Source organism: Anomaloglossus baeobatrachus, chromosome 2 (assembly GCF_048569485.1).
Source record: "Anomaloglossus baeobatrachus isolate aAnoBae1 chromosome 2, aAnoBae1.hap1, whole genome shotgun sequence".
NCBI classification, from domain to species: Eukaryota; Metazoa; Chordata; class Amphibia; order Anura; family Aromobatidae; genus Anomaloglossus; species Anomaloglossus baeobatrachus.
Genome location: NC_134354.1, coordinates 800,481,838 through 800,498,584, shown reverse-complemented (window position 1 = coordinate 800,498,584; position 16,747 = coordinate 800,481,838). Strand labels below are relative to the sequence as shown.

The window sequence follows — 16,747 nt, the reverse complement described above, 5'->3', positions numbered from 1 at the left end:
CTACTACCCCAGCATCAGACACCCCCACACTACTACCCCAGCATCAGACACCCCCACACTACTACCCCAGCATCAGAGACCCGCACACTACTACCCCAGCATCAGAGACCCGCACACTACTACCCCAGCATCAGAGACCCCACACTACTACCCCAGCATCAGAGACCGCACACTACTACCCCAGCATCAGAGACCCACACACTACTACCCCAGCATCAGAGACCCGCACACTACTACCCCAGCATCAGAGACCCGCACACTACTACCCCAGCATCAGAGACCCGCACACTACTACCCCAGCATCAGAGACCCGCACACTACTACCCCAGCATCAGAGACCCGCACACTACTACCCCAGCATCAGAGACCCGCACACTACTACCCCAGCATCAGAGACCCCCACACTACTACCCCAGCATCAGACACCCGCACACTACTACCCCAGCATCAGAGACCCGCACACTACTACCCCAGCATCAGAGACCCGCACACTACTACCCCAGCATCAGAGACCCGCACACTACTACCCCAGCATCAGAGACCCGCACACTACTACCCCAGCATCAGAGACCCCCACACTACTACCCCAGCATCAGACACCCGCACACTACTACCCCAGCATCAGAGACCCGCACACTACTACCCCAGCATCAGAGACCCGCACACTACTACCCCAGCATCAGAGACCCGCACACTACTACCCCAGCATCGGAGACCGCACACTACTACCCCAGCATCAGAGACCGCACACTACTACCCCAGCATCAGAGACCCACACACTACTACCCCAGCATCAGAGCCCCGCACACTACTACCCCAGCATCAGACACCGCACACTACTACCCCAGCATCAGAGACCCCACACTACTACCCCAGCATCAGAGACCCCACACTACTACCCCAGCATCAGACACCCCACACTACTACCCCAGCATCAGAGACCCCACACTACTACCCCAGCATCAGACACCGCACACTACTACCCCAGCATCAGAGACCCGCACACTACTACCCCAGCATCAGACACCCGCACACTACTACCCCAGCATCAGAGACCCGCACACTACTACCCCAGCATCAGAGCCCCGCACACTACTACCCCAGCATCAGACACCCGCACACTACTACCCCAGCATCAGAGACCCGCACACTACTACCCCAGCATCAGAGACCCCCGCACACTACTACCCCAGCATCAGAGACCCGCACACTACTACCCCAGCATCAGAGACCCGCACACTACCACCCCAGCATCAGAGACCCGCACACTACTACCCCAGCATCAGACACCCCCACACTACCACCCCAGCATCAGAGACCCGCACACTACTACCCCAGCATCATAGACCCGCACACTACTACCCCAGCATCAGAGAACCGCACACTACTACCCCAGCATCAGAGCCCTGCACACTACTACCCCAGCATCAGAGACCGCACACTACTACCCCAGCATCAGAGACCCGCACACTACTACCCCAGCATCAGAGACCCCCACACTACTACCCCAGCATCAGACACCGCACACTACTACCCCAGCATCAGACACCCCCACACTACTACCCCAGCTTCAGAGACCCGCACACTACTACCCCAGCATTAGACACCCGCACACTACTACCCCAGCATCAGAGACCCGCACACTACTACCCCAGCATCAGACACCCGCACACCACTACCCCAGCATCAGAGACCCGCACACTACTACCCCAGCATCAAAGACCCCCACACTACTACCCCAGCATCAGAGCCCCGCACACTACTACCCCAGCATCAGAGACCCGCACACTACCACTCCAGCATCAGAGACCCGCACACTACTACCCCAGCATCAGAGACCCGCACACTACTACCCCAGCATCAGAGACCCGCACACTACTACCCCAGCATCAGAGACCCGCACACTACTACCCCAGCATCAGACACCCGCACTACTACCCCAGCATCAGAGACCCCCACACTACTACCCCAGCATCAGAGACCCGCACACTACTACCCCAGCATCAGAGACCCGCACAATACTACCCCAGCATCAGAGACCCGCACAATACTACCCCAGCATCAGAGACCCGCACACTACTACCCCAGCATTAGAGACCCGCACACTACTACCCCAGCATCAGAGACCCGCACACTACTACCCCAGCATCAGAGACCCGCACACTACTACCCCAGCATCAGAAACCCGCACACTACCACTCCAGCATCAGAGACCCGCACACTACTACCCCAGCATCAGAGACCCGCACACTACTACCCCAGCATCAGAGACCCGCACACTAGCACCCTAGCATATGAGTGCAGAAAAGATGGCACTTGCCACTACAGACTGGTAGAACATTTCTAACATTTTGCTGCACACATTAAAAGACCTCAGTTTCCTTAGGAAATACAATCTGCTCATCCCCTTCTTGTAGACCCTCTCTGAGTGGCATCTCCAGTCCAGTTTGCTATCCAGGTGGACCCCCAAATATTTGTACCTCTCCCCCTGCTCCACCTCCTGACCAGCAATAGTGATCGGTAAATATTCCATCTTTCTCCTGCTATAGTTGGCCACCAACTACTTAGTTTTCTTAACATTTAGTTGTAGATAGTTACCATGGCACCAATCCACAAAATTCGACACCACCCTTCTATATTCCTCATCCCCCTGTTCCCCCCTAATGTGTCTATACAGTGTATCCACCCATATCCTTTCCACCACCATTAACTTGAGAACGGCGGCAGCTATAGGCATATAAGTGGTGTCTAGGTATAGTAAAGTATCCATGCGCTACGCAATGAAACCACCTATAGCGCAACCTGGTGGAAAGCAACAGAGTTCGCATTTTTATCTCAAAAACGGAACGAGATAGAGAAAAAAAATGAATAAAAAAATTGTAGGGCATGATCACTTCAATACCAATCGACAGCTTGCATACAGAAATGCTATGATATGAAACCCATGACCCCCCCCAAAACATTGAATGCTGGTCACGCATATGGCGCTCATTAGTGGCCCCCATCAGCTGCAATGCACATCTGGACTCTGCACAGCATACTGTATCTGGCTGCAATGCACATCTGGCCTCTGCACAGCATACTGTATCTTGCTGCAATGCACATCTGGCCTCTGCACAGCATACTGTATCTGGCTGTAATGCACATCTGGCCTCTGCACAGCATACTGTATCTTGCTGCAATGCACATCTGGGCTCTGCACAGCACACTGTATCTGGCTGCAATGCACATCTGGCCTCTGCACAGCATACTGTATCTTGCTGCAATGCACATCTGGCCTCTGCACAGCATACTGTATCTTGCTGCAATGCACATCTGGCCTCTGCACAGCATACTGTATCTTGCTGTAATGCACATCTGGCCTCTGCACAGCATACTGTATCTTGCTGTAATGCACATCTGGCCTCTGCACAGCATACTGTATCTTGCTGCAATGCACATCTGGCCTCTGCACAGCATACTGTATCTTGCTGTAATGCACATCTGGACTCTGCACAGCATACTGTATCTTGCTGCAATGCACATCTGGCCTCTGCACAGCATACTGTATCTTGCTGCAATGCACATCTGGCCTCTGCACAGCATACTGTATCTTGCTGTAATGCACATCTGGACTCTGCACAGCATACTGTATCTTGCTGCAATGCACATCTGGCCTCTGCACAGCATACTGTATCTGGCTGCAATGCACATCTGCACTCTGCACAGCATACTGTATCTGGCTGCAGTGCACATCTGGCCTCTGCACAGCATACTGTATCTGGCTGCAATGCACATGTGGCCTCTGCACAGCATACTGTATCTTGCTGTAATGCACATCTGGCCTCTGCACAGCATACTGTATATGGCTGCAATGCACATCTGGCCTCTGCACAGCATACTGTATCTGGCTGCAATGCACATCTGGCCTCTGCACAGCATACTGTATCTTGCTGCAATGCACATCTGGGCTCTGCACAGCACACTGTATCTGGCTGCAATGCACATCTGGCCTCTGCACAGCATACTGTATCTTGCTGCAATGCACATCTGGCCTCTGCACAGCATACTGTATCTGGCTGCAATGCACATCTGGGCTCTGCACAGCATACTGTATCTTGCTGTAATGCACATCTGGCCTCTGCACAGCATACTGTATCTTGCTGTAATGCACATCTGGCCTCTGCACAGCATACTGTATCTTGCTGCAATGCACATCTGGCCTCTGCACAGCATACTGTATCTTGCTGTAATGCACATCTGGACTCTGCACAGCATACTGTATCTTGCTGCAATGCACATCTGGCCTCTGCACAGCATACTGTATCTTGCTGCAATGCACATCTGGCCTCTGCACAGCATACTGTATCTTGCTGCAATGCACATCTGGGCTCTGCACAGCATACTGTATCTTGCTGCAATGCACATCTGGGCTCTGCACAGCATACTGTATCTTGCTGCAATGCACATCTGGCCTCTGCACATACTGTATCTGTCTGCAATGCACATCTGGCCTCTGCACAGCATACTGTATCTGGCTGCAATGCACATGTGGCCTCTGCACAGCATACTGTATCTTGCTGTAATGCACACCTGGCCTCTGCACAGCATACTGTATCTTGCTGTAATGCACATCTGGACTCTGCACAGCATACTGTATCTTGCTGCAATGCACATCTGGCCTCTGCACAGCATACTGTATCTTGCTGTAATGCACATCTGGACTCTGCACAGCATACTGTATCTTGCTGCAATGCACATCTGGCCTCTGCACAGCATACTGTATCTTGCTGCAATGCACATCTGGGCTCTGCACAGCACACTGTATCTGGCTGCAATGCACATCTGGCCTCTGCACAGCATACTGTATCTTGCTGCAATGCACATCTGGCCTCTGCACAGCATACTGTATCTGGCTGCAATGCACATCTGGGCTCTGCACAGCATACTGTATATGGCTGCAATGCACATCTGGGCTCTGCACAGCATACTGTATCTGGCTGCAATGCACATCTGGACTCTGCAGAGCATACTGTATCTGGCTGCAATGCACATCTGGGCTCTGCACAGCATACTGTATCCTGCTGCAATGCACATCTGGGCTCTGCACAGCATACTGTATCTTGCTGCAATGCACATCTGGCCTCTGCACAGCATACTGTATATGGCTGCAATGCACATCTGGGCTCTGCACAGCATATTGTATCTGGCCTCTGCACAGCATACTGTATATGGCTGCAATGCACATCTGGGCTCTGCACAGCATACTGTATCTGGCTGCAATGCACATCTGGCCTCTGCACAGCATACTGTATCTGTCTGCAATGCACATCTGGACTCTGCACAGCATACTGTATCCTGCTGCAATGCACATCTGGGCTCTGCACAGCATACTGTATATGGCTGCAATGCACATCTGGGCTCTGCACAGCATACTGTATCTGGCTGCAATGCACATCTGGGCTCTGCACAGCATACTGTATATGGCTGCAATGCACATCTGGGCTCTGCACAGCATACTGTATCTTGCTGCACGTTGTGTAATATGGTAGGTGACACGTCTGCACACATCTGTGATACGTGGTCGTAGGTCCTGCAATGTTGGTGGAGGGGTCGCATACACCTGCTGTTTGATGTGACTTCACAGAAAGAAGTCCAATGGGATCAGGTCAGGTGAGCGGAGGCCACTCCACACAGCTCCATACCCAATGACTTGTAGGAGGTCTCCATGAGGTATCGCTTCACATCCGCAGCCTTGTGAGCTTTACACGTTGTAATCATAGAATTTCTGTGCAAAGTGTCGATTCGTATTGAATTGATGAGGCCCTATAACTTTGTAATTCACTTTTTTTCTCTATCTCATTCCGTTTTCCAGATAAAAATGCTAACTCCGTTGTTTTCCACCAGGTGGCGCTATAGGTGGTTTCATTGCGTAGCGCATGGCTACTTTACTATACCTAGACACCACTTCTATGCCTATAGCTGCCGCCGTTCTCAAGTTAATCGCGGTGGACAGGATATGGGTGGATACACTGTACAGAGAGCGGAGGGAAAAACCTGCAGATGTGTCTGTATAGAGAGCGGAGGGAAAAACCTGCAGATGTGTCTGTATAGGGAATGGAGGGAAACGTCTGGTTTCAACTTTAAATGGCCTCCTCCCTCTATGGGAAGAACCATGGAAATGTGCTCTAATCTTAGAGATGTGTTGTTAGTTATCAGGTCCCTTATCCTTGTGCTGCTTACCCTGGTCTGTATCCTAGTACCTGCCATACCCGCTTCTGCATCTATCCATACTAGATGTACCTGCCGTACTTGCGGTTACAGCCCACTCCTTCCGGTACCTGCCGTCCAGTCTGCAGCAGTCGTCCTGGCTGCACTGGTCCATATCAGAGACTGTCTGGGGTCAGCTGTCGCAGGACTGTGTCTCCCTAAATAGCTCCTGGTGGCTACCGGCTGTGACGGGGTATGCGGCAGAGCAGTAAGGGACGTCAGGCAAAGGAACAATCCAAAGGGCTTTATTGAAACCACAAAGATAAAGAACCAAACATAAATATAGATCCTTAAAGTCTGCAAGGAGTCCACAACAAAACAACAGATCCAGGGGCACCGCCCGGTATTCCGATGCCAGGGAAAATATGGCAAGAGTCCTTATATGAGTTGCTTGAGTCCAACAGGTGAACAACAAAACGCAATCCCACGTGGCCACTGATCTCCAATCTGTAACAGTTCATACACAGGCTCTAGGATCCAGCCTCAGCTATAGATCCTAGTGCTTCTCCAGCCGAGATCCAACTAACTGAACTAACATGGGTCTCATTGTTCTTCTCTCCTGGGATCAGCCCCTTAGGTGGGCAGAAGAGTCCGACTCCGCCTGGACACTTGATACATGAATGGACTTTAGACTCCTGGCTCTGTCCTGTTTACCAAGTTGTGGATTAGAAAAGTCCCATGCTGAGAAGAACAAACAATTCCCCACCAGTAGTACATACAGGACACTCAAGGAGAGACAGACAATTACAACATGAGCACAGGCGGGGGAGGGACACTCTGTTACAACCCCTTCCCCCCTCAATTTGTGTACGGACTAGTGACCTCAACAGGTCGCTTGTCAAGTACACGTAAACATGGTGGACCTGACTCAGGGATCCTCCTGTCTGGACAATCCATCTGCATTTTGGTGTTGGCTCCATCTTCTTTAGTGTATGGTGAAGATGTGGGGTTGAAAGTTCGGTTCCAGTTTGTATCCTCCTTGACTTAAACTCTGCTTCCTGCACCCACAAATTGGCATTGTATATCTCCCACATCATTGCCTAGGAGAATGTCTGCAGGAAGGCCGCTCATCACACCAATCATGCATTGTTTTGCCCCAAAGCCATAATCCAGGGTCACACTCGCTCTTGGAATATATCTCTGAGTACCTCCAGCCAATTCAATGGCAATTCCTGGTCTCTTTTGCATTGCTTCTGGTTGAATTACTTGTGGATCTGCTATGGTGAGAAAAGCCCCAGTGTCACGAAAGCCAACAACTTTTTGGCCATCCAGCACGACCTCCTGTAGATGTTTATGCTGAAGATCATAAGAACAGGTGGCTGGAGCTCGCACCCCATAGACTCCTGGTAGGGAAGTCAACATATCAGAGTCACTTGGCAAATCATCAGGGCCTGAATCCAGCTCTTCTCCTGCTGAGGGTGTCTGTAGATAATGGACAGGCAAAGGTGGTCTGCAGCTGTTCTGCCTCTGAACACCTGGACAGTGAGCTTGCAGATGACCAGGCTGCCCACATCGATAACATCCGCGCTGCGTCTCACTCCTTCCAGTTTGCCTTCTGGAGAAGTAGGTAGGAGACCTTGATGACTGATATTGAGGTGCAGGTGCTGGAGGTGGTTGTTGATTTGAAGGATGACTCCGCTGGATAGATGGGCATGTGGCCCGCAGATGCCCGAAATGCCCACAGCTATAACATCTTCGCTCTTCTACTTTCTCTCCTCGTCGCATTCCAGAAAATGTGGTAGAAACAACTGGAGGCACATTCACACTGGTATCCACATGAGGTGGTGATCTAGGAGGTCGAGGAACATTGGGCACTGAAGGACAAGGAACCTCTGGTGTTGGGGAGCTGGTCATTTTTTCTCCCTCCACTAGCAGCTTCTTCCACTGAGGTTTGGTGAGCACCTCATCAGCTAGAGCAGCAGCTTATTCCACTGTCTGTGGTCTCCTCTCGCGCACCCATTCCCGGATCTCAGTAGGGCACTTGGCATAAAACTGTTCTTTTAGGATGACCTGGACGAACGTTATCCCAAGTTAAGGCCCCCTCTCCCTCCAGCCAGCGATGGCATACTTGTTTCAGTTTGTGGGCATACATCTTGAAAGATACTTCCCCATCACAGGCTAACGTACGGAACTGAGTCCTATAAGTATCTGGGGTCACGGCATAATGTTCTAGAATTGTCTGTTTTATCTCCCCATACTCACAATTCCACTGAGGGTCCATAGCTCTATAGGCGTCGGCAGCTCCACCCTCCAAGAGGCCCACCAGGTGTCTGACTCGCTCTCTTTCTGGGACTTCCATTAATCAGCACTGATGCTCAAAGTCCTGGGAGAAGCCCTCAATGTCACCTGCAGCTTCATTAAATGGCTTAAAGTCCTTGCAGGACACTCTGGAGAATTCCCTCATAGTTGGTGCTGTGGTTACAGTTTGTCTGGAGCTTCTAGCTGCTTCCACAGCAAATCTACTCTCCAGCAATGCTGCCCTCTCTTGAGCTCTGCGAATGGCATCCCTCTTATCTTCTATGGTGGCCTCATCTCCAAGCAGTGCCATCTCCTCCTCATACCACACAACCCATTGACTTTTTTGGGTATTTACCTCCAGCTCCCGTCTTTCCTCCCCTTGCTGTGGAAATTGTTCCTCGGTGCCATCTTGCAGGCAAGAGTTTTCCAATGCCTCAATTAGTTGCTCCTTAGAGAGTCCTTTGTAGCCGACTCCTAATTCACGGGCCTTTGTTTGTAGGCTCCCCACAGTCCAGTTCTTGTACTCTGAGGTTCTGGTTCCAGATGTTAATGGGCCGTTGTCCTCCATTCTTTCTGCTCTGATCCCGCCGCTGCCAACCAGTTTGTGACGAGGTATGCGGCAGAGCAGTAAGGGACGCCAGGCCAAGGAACAATCCAAAGGGCTTTATTGGAACCACAAAGATAAAGCACCAAACATAAATATAGATCCTTAAAGTTTGCAAGGAGTCAACAACAAAACAAAAGATCCAGGGGCACCGCCCGGTATTCCGATGCCAGGGAAAATATGGCAAGGGTCCTTATATGAGTTCCTTGAGTCCAACAGGGTGAACAACAAAACACAATCCCACGTGGCCACTGATCTCCAGTCTGTAACAGTCCATACACAGGCTCTAGGATCCAGCCTCAGCTATAGATCCTAGTCCTTCTCCAGCCGAGATCCAACTAACTGAACTAACATGGGTCTCATTGTTCTTCTCTCCTGGGATCAGCCCCTTAGGTGGGCAGAAGAGTCCAACTCCGCCTGGACACTTGATACATGAATGGACTTTAGACTCCTGGCTCTGTTCTGTTTACAAAGTTGTGGATTGGAGAAGACCCATGCTGAGAAGAACAAACAATCCCCCACCAGTAGTACATACAGGACACTCAAGGAGAGACAGACTATGACAACATGACCACAGGCGGGGGAGGGAGACTCTGTTACACCGGCAGCCAAACACAACCTCACTATCAGAGGCTGTGAATACCCAGTGTGCGCCTAGGCACGTCCCTCAGGTGAACCGGTGCTACGGCCCAGGGGGTCCACTCCCGCTCGCACCCACGAGCATTATAACGGAACATGCCATAAGCCATGACCATGGAATCATGGGACATGTAAGCTGAATGACAAGACATGTCCTAAGCCAAGCTCTTAGAATGACAGGACATGTTGTATGCCGCGTCCATGGAATGACGGGACATGTTGTATGCCGCGTCCATGGAATGACGAGACCTGTCACACACCACGTCCATGGAATGACGGGACGTCCTATGCCGAGCCCATGGAATGACCGGTCATATTGTACTCCTTGCCCATGGAAAAATGTGACCTGTTGCACACCATACCCATGGAATCACGGTACTTGTTGTATGCTGCGTCCATGGGATAACGGGACGTGTCGTACTCTGTGTCCATGGAATGACAGGACAAGTCTCACGCCTCAATCACAGAATGACAGGACATGTTGTATGCCGTGTCCATGGAATGACGGGACATGTATGCCGCGTCCATGGAATGACAAGACATATTGTACTCTGCACCCACGGAATGACAAGACAAGTCCTACGCTGCAACCATAGAATGACAGGGCATGTCCTATGTCGCGTCCATGGAGTAAATGGACATGCCCTACGTCGCGTCCACGGAATAGTGGGACATGTTGCACTCCATATGGGACATGTCTCATGCCATATCCATTGAATGATGGGAGATGTGATACTCCACACTCATGGAATGATAGGACATGTACTACACCCCTTCAATGGAAAAGCAGAACATCTCGTACTCCACACCCTTGAAATGATGGGACAAGTCATACGCCACAACAATGAAATGATGGGACATGTCGTACACTGCACCAAAGGAATGACAGAACATGTCGTATGTCGCACCCATGGAAGGATGGGACATGTCGTACGCAGAGTCCATGCACTAACAGGACATGTCCTACACCACATCCACGGAATGACAGAACATGTCGTATGCCAAACCCATGGAATGATGTAACATGTTGTACGCCAACTCCATGGACTGACAGGACATGTCATACACTGCACTCATGGAATGACAGGACATGTCATATGCCGAACCCATGGAATGATGGGACATGTTGTACTCTGCACCCATAGAACGAATGAATATGATGTAAATGCCAAATGGAATGATGGGACATGTCCTAAGCTGCGTCCATATAATGACAAAATATCGATCTCTCATTACACTCCTTAAGACCTTCTGCAGAGTGAGTAATAGGGGGTGTGGGGTCTCGTACCTCCTCTAGTCTCCAGACGGTCGGCCAGCCCTGGGTGCCAGTTCAGGAGAAGCCATTGTCCTTCCCGCTGGCCTTTGAGTAGGGCATCTCTCGTGGTGGCTGGAGATGTCTCATTCCAGGAGATGATCTTTACCTGTAAGGGTCAGAGTTTAGATTGCAGTGACATCTAATGAGAGGAGATCACACTGTCAGGCCATCGGAAGATTTACCACCCACCTTCTTGCCCTTCTTCTTAGCAATGTGCAGAATGTAATTAATAGACAGATCCAGTGACCCCTGAGGATGGAGGAACAGGAGCGGAGTGCAAGGCCCTGACCGACTGATGACATCTTCCTCCTCCTCACACTTGTCTTCAGGTTCTGGCCCCAGGACACATGTGGTGAGGTGAGATAAGACCAGGCCCATGCACTCAGGCTTCAGGATGCGCCACAGAATTGCTGCCTGGAAGAGCGTCAGATGAGAGAAGCTGGAGCAAGGTATGGGCCCAATAACTGTGGAGCGGAGAGTAAAATATTCCTGCCACTGCTTGGTCTGTGCACTCAGGGATGACCGGATGCCCTGGAAAGCAGAGAGCTTCTCCAGATGTGCCAACTCTTCCCAGGACTTAGCGTCCACCCACTGCGGCCTCTGGATACAGGACGCTGAAGGCTCACACAGTGATTTCCATGCCAGTCCCAAGAATGAGAACCACTCCAGAGGATGTGGCTTCCCCACCGCCAGCAGCACATGTAGGACATGCCTGTGCTCCTCTGCGATCATGAGGAGGACACGTGTGAGGATCCCGCGAGTCAGGACCTTCTCCATTTCCTGTATACTCCCTACATGGGCATGAAGAGCCCAGCAGGCCCAATCCAGGACCGAGGAAGCAGGAAAGTGATAATGTGGAGATAATCGGGACACTTCTTCCAGTCTGGAATAAAGGTGAACACAACGCCGCGCTACAGACACATACGGGGTCATGTGCTCTTCTACGCGACACTGCAAACCTTCTACATCCAGCAGTGATGGTCGCAGTGAGGCCTGGACCTCCTCACACATGCTAACTTTTCTCAAGAAATCCTTGTCTTCCACCAGGGAGCTGGTTCCTGACGAGACGTAATCCAGCAGCTTGTCCTGACATGGAAAAAGAACATGCAATGTACATTATCTATGACAGGATTGTAAAAGTACACTCTGGAAAATGGCCTGGAAGGGTCAGCGGATGAGGACTGAGTGCACAGAACAGGAAGGGTCAAGTAATGGGGACTGTGGGTGTAGAGAACAGGAAGGGTCAGGTAATGGGGACTGTGGGTGTAGAGAACAGGAAGGGTCAGGTAATGGGGACTGTGGGTGTAGAGAACAGGAAGGGTCAGGTAATGGGGACTGTGGGTGTAGAGAACAGGAAGGGTTAGGTGATGAGGCCAGAGATATTATTATGATGCACATGGTATTCTACCATCACTTCTCTGCCATCATCTAATCACCATGTCTATCCTCCCACAGGTATGTCAATTCATTCATCCTACTTTTCCATGAACTGATCTGCTATCCCCTTCTGTCTGCTGTGTGTTTTAATACATGGTATGTCAATTCATTCATCCTACTCTCCCAATATATCTGACCTGTTCTTTCTTTGCTTCAATATCTCCCTGGCATGCTCCAGCTTCTCACTGTGACCTCTCCCCCCTCATGTTCCCCAACTTCCTTTTATGACCTTTGTTTACTCTGCCTATGTGATGCTGCATCTGGCTTCTTTGATTGAGTGATCAAGGGGTTCTTGTTGCACCCCACCCCTTCACAGCTGACTGCACTTGTATGTGTATATACTGGGGCAGCTCAAAGTCTGCACCAGACTTTGTCTGCACCATATAAGTATGATGCATTGAATTAGGCCATAATTGGGCCGGAAATGACCGGAAGGTAATTGACCACATAGTCATTGTAAACAATGTTCGTGTGTCTCTTAACTTTCACCTCTATAATACTACACTTTCTACTGCCCCCTCTGATCTCTACACCCAGTAATGAACTTTTCATCTCTCCCTCCATCCTCCCCACCCATCTCTCCCTCCATCCTCCCCACCCATCTCACCTTCCCCTAAGACATTTTCCTCAACATTACACCCAGGGCCTCCAGATGCTCACGGCCATCTCACGGCCTCTCCTGCTCCCACCTACTAACACTCTCACTGCTTCTCCCCACTGCTGGAGATATCTCTCCTAATCCTGGTCCTCCTCACCACATCCCTTTTGTCACCTCAAACCCTCATCCACAACCTAACACAAATTTCCGCACCCTCTCAAACCTCATACCCATCCACCCAGCCCCCGCTCCACCAGTCCCACTAATAGGAGCTCTATGGAACACTCGCTCTGTCTGCAACAAACTATCCTACATTCATGATCTGTTCATCACTAATAAACTCTCCTTCCTCGCCATCACAGAAACCCGGCTCACCCCGTCTGACACTGCCTCTCCTGGCTCACCCCCTCTGACACTGCCTCTCCTGGCTCACCCCCTCAGACACTGCCTCTCCTGGCTCACCCCCTCTGACACTGCCTCTCCCGGCTCACCCCCTCTGACACAGCCTCTCCTGGCTCACCCCCTCTGACACAGCCTCTCCTGCTGTACTCTCTTATGGCGGTCTCCAACTCTCTCACACCCCCCGCCCCAGCAACAAGCATGGTGGAGGAGTTGGTTTGCTCCTGTCCGACCAATGCTCCTTTACACCAATTCCACTACCACCCTCTGTTACTCTTCCCTCTTTTGAGGTGCACTCTGTACGCATCTACGCCCCCTCCAACCTTCAACTGGCTGTCATTTACCGCCCTCCAGGGCCAGCCACTGCCTTTTTTGATCATTTCACCACCTGGCTACTACACTTCCTTTCCACCGACATCCCCACCATCATCATGGGTGATTTCAACATCCCAAGTGACACTTCCCACTCATCTGTCTCCAAACTTCTAACACTCGCTTCCTCCTTTGGCCTCACCCAATTGTCTTCTGCAGCTACTCACAAAGATGGCCACACGCTGGACCTCATCTTCACTCGCCTCTGTTCCCTATCTAACCTCTCTAACTCACCTCTTCCTCTGTCTGACCACAACCTACTCACATTCTCTTCCCTCTCTTCTCCAAGTACGCAACCCCCCTCCACAAACTTTTACACCCTCGCAGAAATATCAAACACATTGATTTACACGCCCTTTCACAGTCCCTTCTCCCTCTCACAGACATTGCATTTCTACACGATGCAGATGCTGCTGCAACTTTATACAACACCACAATCTCTGCAGCTCTCGAATCAGCTGCCCCCTCACACACACCAAAACCCGCACAATCAACATGCAACCCTGGCACACGAGGCAGACTAAAGAACTGAGACGGGCTTCCAGAATTGCTGAGCGCAGATGGAAGAGGTCTCATTCCACTGAGCACTTCATTGCATATAAAGAGTCCCTCACCACCTTCAAGTCCACACTCACTGCTGCAAAACAAACCTACTTCTCATCCCTCATATCCTCTCTCTCTAACAACCCTAAACAGCTATTCAACACTTTTAATTCTCTCCTCCGTCCTCCAGCACCACCTTCCTCTCCTCTCCTCCGTCCCCTGGCACCACCTCCCTCTCCTCTCCTCTCAGCTGAAGACTTTGCCTCTTTCTTCAAGCAGAAGATTGACAACATCAGAGCAAGCCTTGGCCCACAATCACCACAGCCACTCCTCACAACTACTCAGCCTTCTTCCTCCAAATCCAGCTTCTCCACCATGACAGAAAACAATCTTTCCACTCTACTCTCAAGATCACATCTAACAACCTGTGCACTGGACCCGCTCCCATCTCACCTCATCCCCAATCTCACCACAGTCTTCATCCCAGCCCTAACCCATCTCTTCAACCTATCACTAACAAGTGGTGTATTCCCTTCATGCTTTAAACATGCCTCTATTACACCCATCCTCAAAAAGCCCTCCCTTGACCCATCCTCTGCGTCAAACTATCGCCCCATATCCCTTCTCCCCTATGCCTCAAAACTACTAGAACAGCATGTCCATCTTGAATTGTCCTCATACCTCTCCTCCTGCTCCCTCTTTGACCAGCTACAATCTGGCTTCCGACCGCATCATTCCACTGAAACTGCCCTAACTAAAGTCACTAATGACCTACTGACCGCCAAAGCCAAGCGACACTACTCTATCCTCCTCCTCCTGGACCTGTCTTCTGCCTTCGACACAGTGGACCATTCCCTCCTACTACAGATTCTCTCATCTCTGGGCATCACAGACTTGGCCCTATCTTGGATTTCTACATACCTAACCGACCAAACTTTCAGCGCCTCCCATTCTCACACCACTTTCTCATCTCGTCCCCTATCTGTCGGTGTCCCCCAAGGCTCAGTTCTTGGACCCCTGTTGTTCTCGATCTACACCTTCGGCCTGGGACAGCTCATAGAGTCCCACGGCTTCCAGTATCATCTCTATGCCGACGACACACAGATCTACCTCTCTGGACCTGACATTACCTCTCTACTAACCGAAATTCCACAATGTCTGTCTGCTATTTCATCCCTCTTCTCTGCGCGATTCCTAAAACTTAACATGGACAAAACAGAGCTCATTGTCTCTCCTCTTCCTCACTCATCTCCTCCAACAAGACTTTCCATCAAACTCGATGGTTGCTCACTCTCCCCAGTCTCACAAGCTCGTTGCCTTGGAGTGACCCTCGACACTGTTCTATCATTCAAGCCACACATCCAAGCCCTCTTCAACTCATGCAGACTACAACTCAAAAACATCTCCCGGATCCGTGCTTTCCTTAACCAAGAATCAGCAAAAACATTAGTGCATGCCCTCATCATCTCCCGCCTCGACTACTGCAACCTCCTGCTCTCTGGCCTCCCTTCCAACACTCTTGCACCCCTCCAATCTATCCTAAACTCTGCGGCCCGCTTAATCCACCTCTCCCCTCGCTATTCCCCAGCCTATCCACTCTGCCAATCCCTTCACTGGCTTCCCATCGCTCAATGACTCCAGTTCAAAACATTAACCATGACATACAAAGCCATGCACACCCTGTCTCCTCCCTACATCTGTGACCTAGTCTCCCGGTACTTACCTGCACGCAACCTCAGATCCTCACAAGATCTCCTTCTCTGCTCCTCTCTTATCTCCTCTTCCCACAATCGCGTACAAGATTTCTCGCGTAATAGCCCTCAGTCCAATACACCACTGCGCAACCAGCTCTGTTCTCACCTATTGTACCATCACCCATTCCCTGTAGACTGTGAGCCCTCGCGGGCAGGGTCCTCTCTCCTCCTATAGACTGTGAGCCCGCGCGGGTAGGGTCCTCTCTCCTCCTGTACCTGTCTGTTTTGTAGTTAATGATTGTTGTACGTATACCCTCTTTTACTTGTAAAGCGCCATAGAATGAATGGCGCTATAATAATAAATAATAATAATAATAATGAGGACTCTAGGTGCAGAGAACAGGACGGGTTAGGTGATGAGGACTGTGGGTGCAGAGAACAGGACTGGTCAGGTGATGAGGACTGTGGGTGCAGAGAACAGGACGGGTCAGGTGATAAGGACTGTGGGTGCAGAGAACAGGAAGGGTCAGGTGATGAGGACTGTGGGTGCAGAGAACAGGACGGGTCAGGTGATGAGGACTGTGGGTGCAGAGAACAGGACGGGTCAGGTAATGAGGACTGTGGGTGCAGAGAACAGGACGGGTCAGGTGATGAAGACT

General features: G+C 50.9%; 1 protein-coding gene across 1 annotated transcript in view; it reads right to left on the bottom strand.

The window, feature by feature from the left end:
- Positions 1-16,747, bottom strand: part of DNHD1 (dynein heavy chain domain 1) — a 355,748-nt gene that overhangs the window by 75,333 nt on the left and 263,668 nt on the right. The window contains exons 35-36 of the mRNA XM_075334063.1: positions 11,235-12,131; positions 11,019-11,151 (exon numbers count right to left, since the gene is read on the bottom strand). Of these exons, the coding sequence (XP_075190178.1) occupies positions 11,019-11,151; positions 11,235-12,131 (1,030 nt within the window). The remainder of the gene's footprint in view (positions 1-11,018; positions 11,152-11,234; positions 12,132-16,747) is intronic.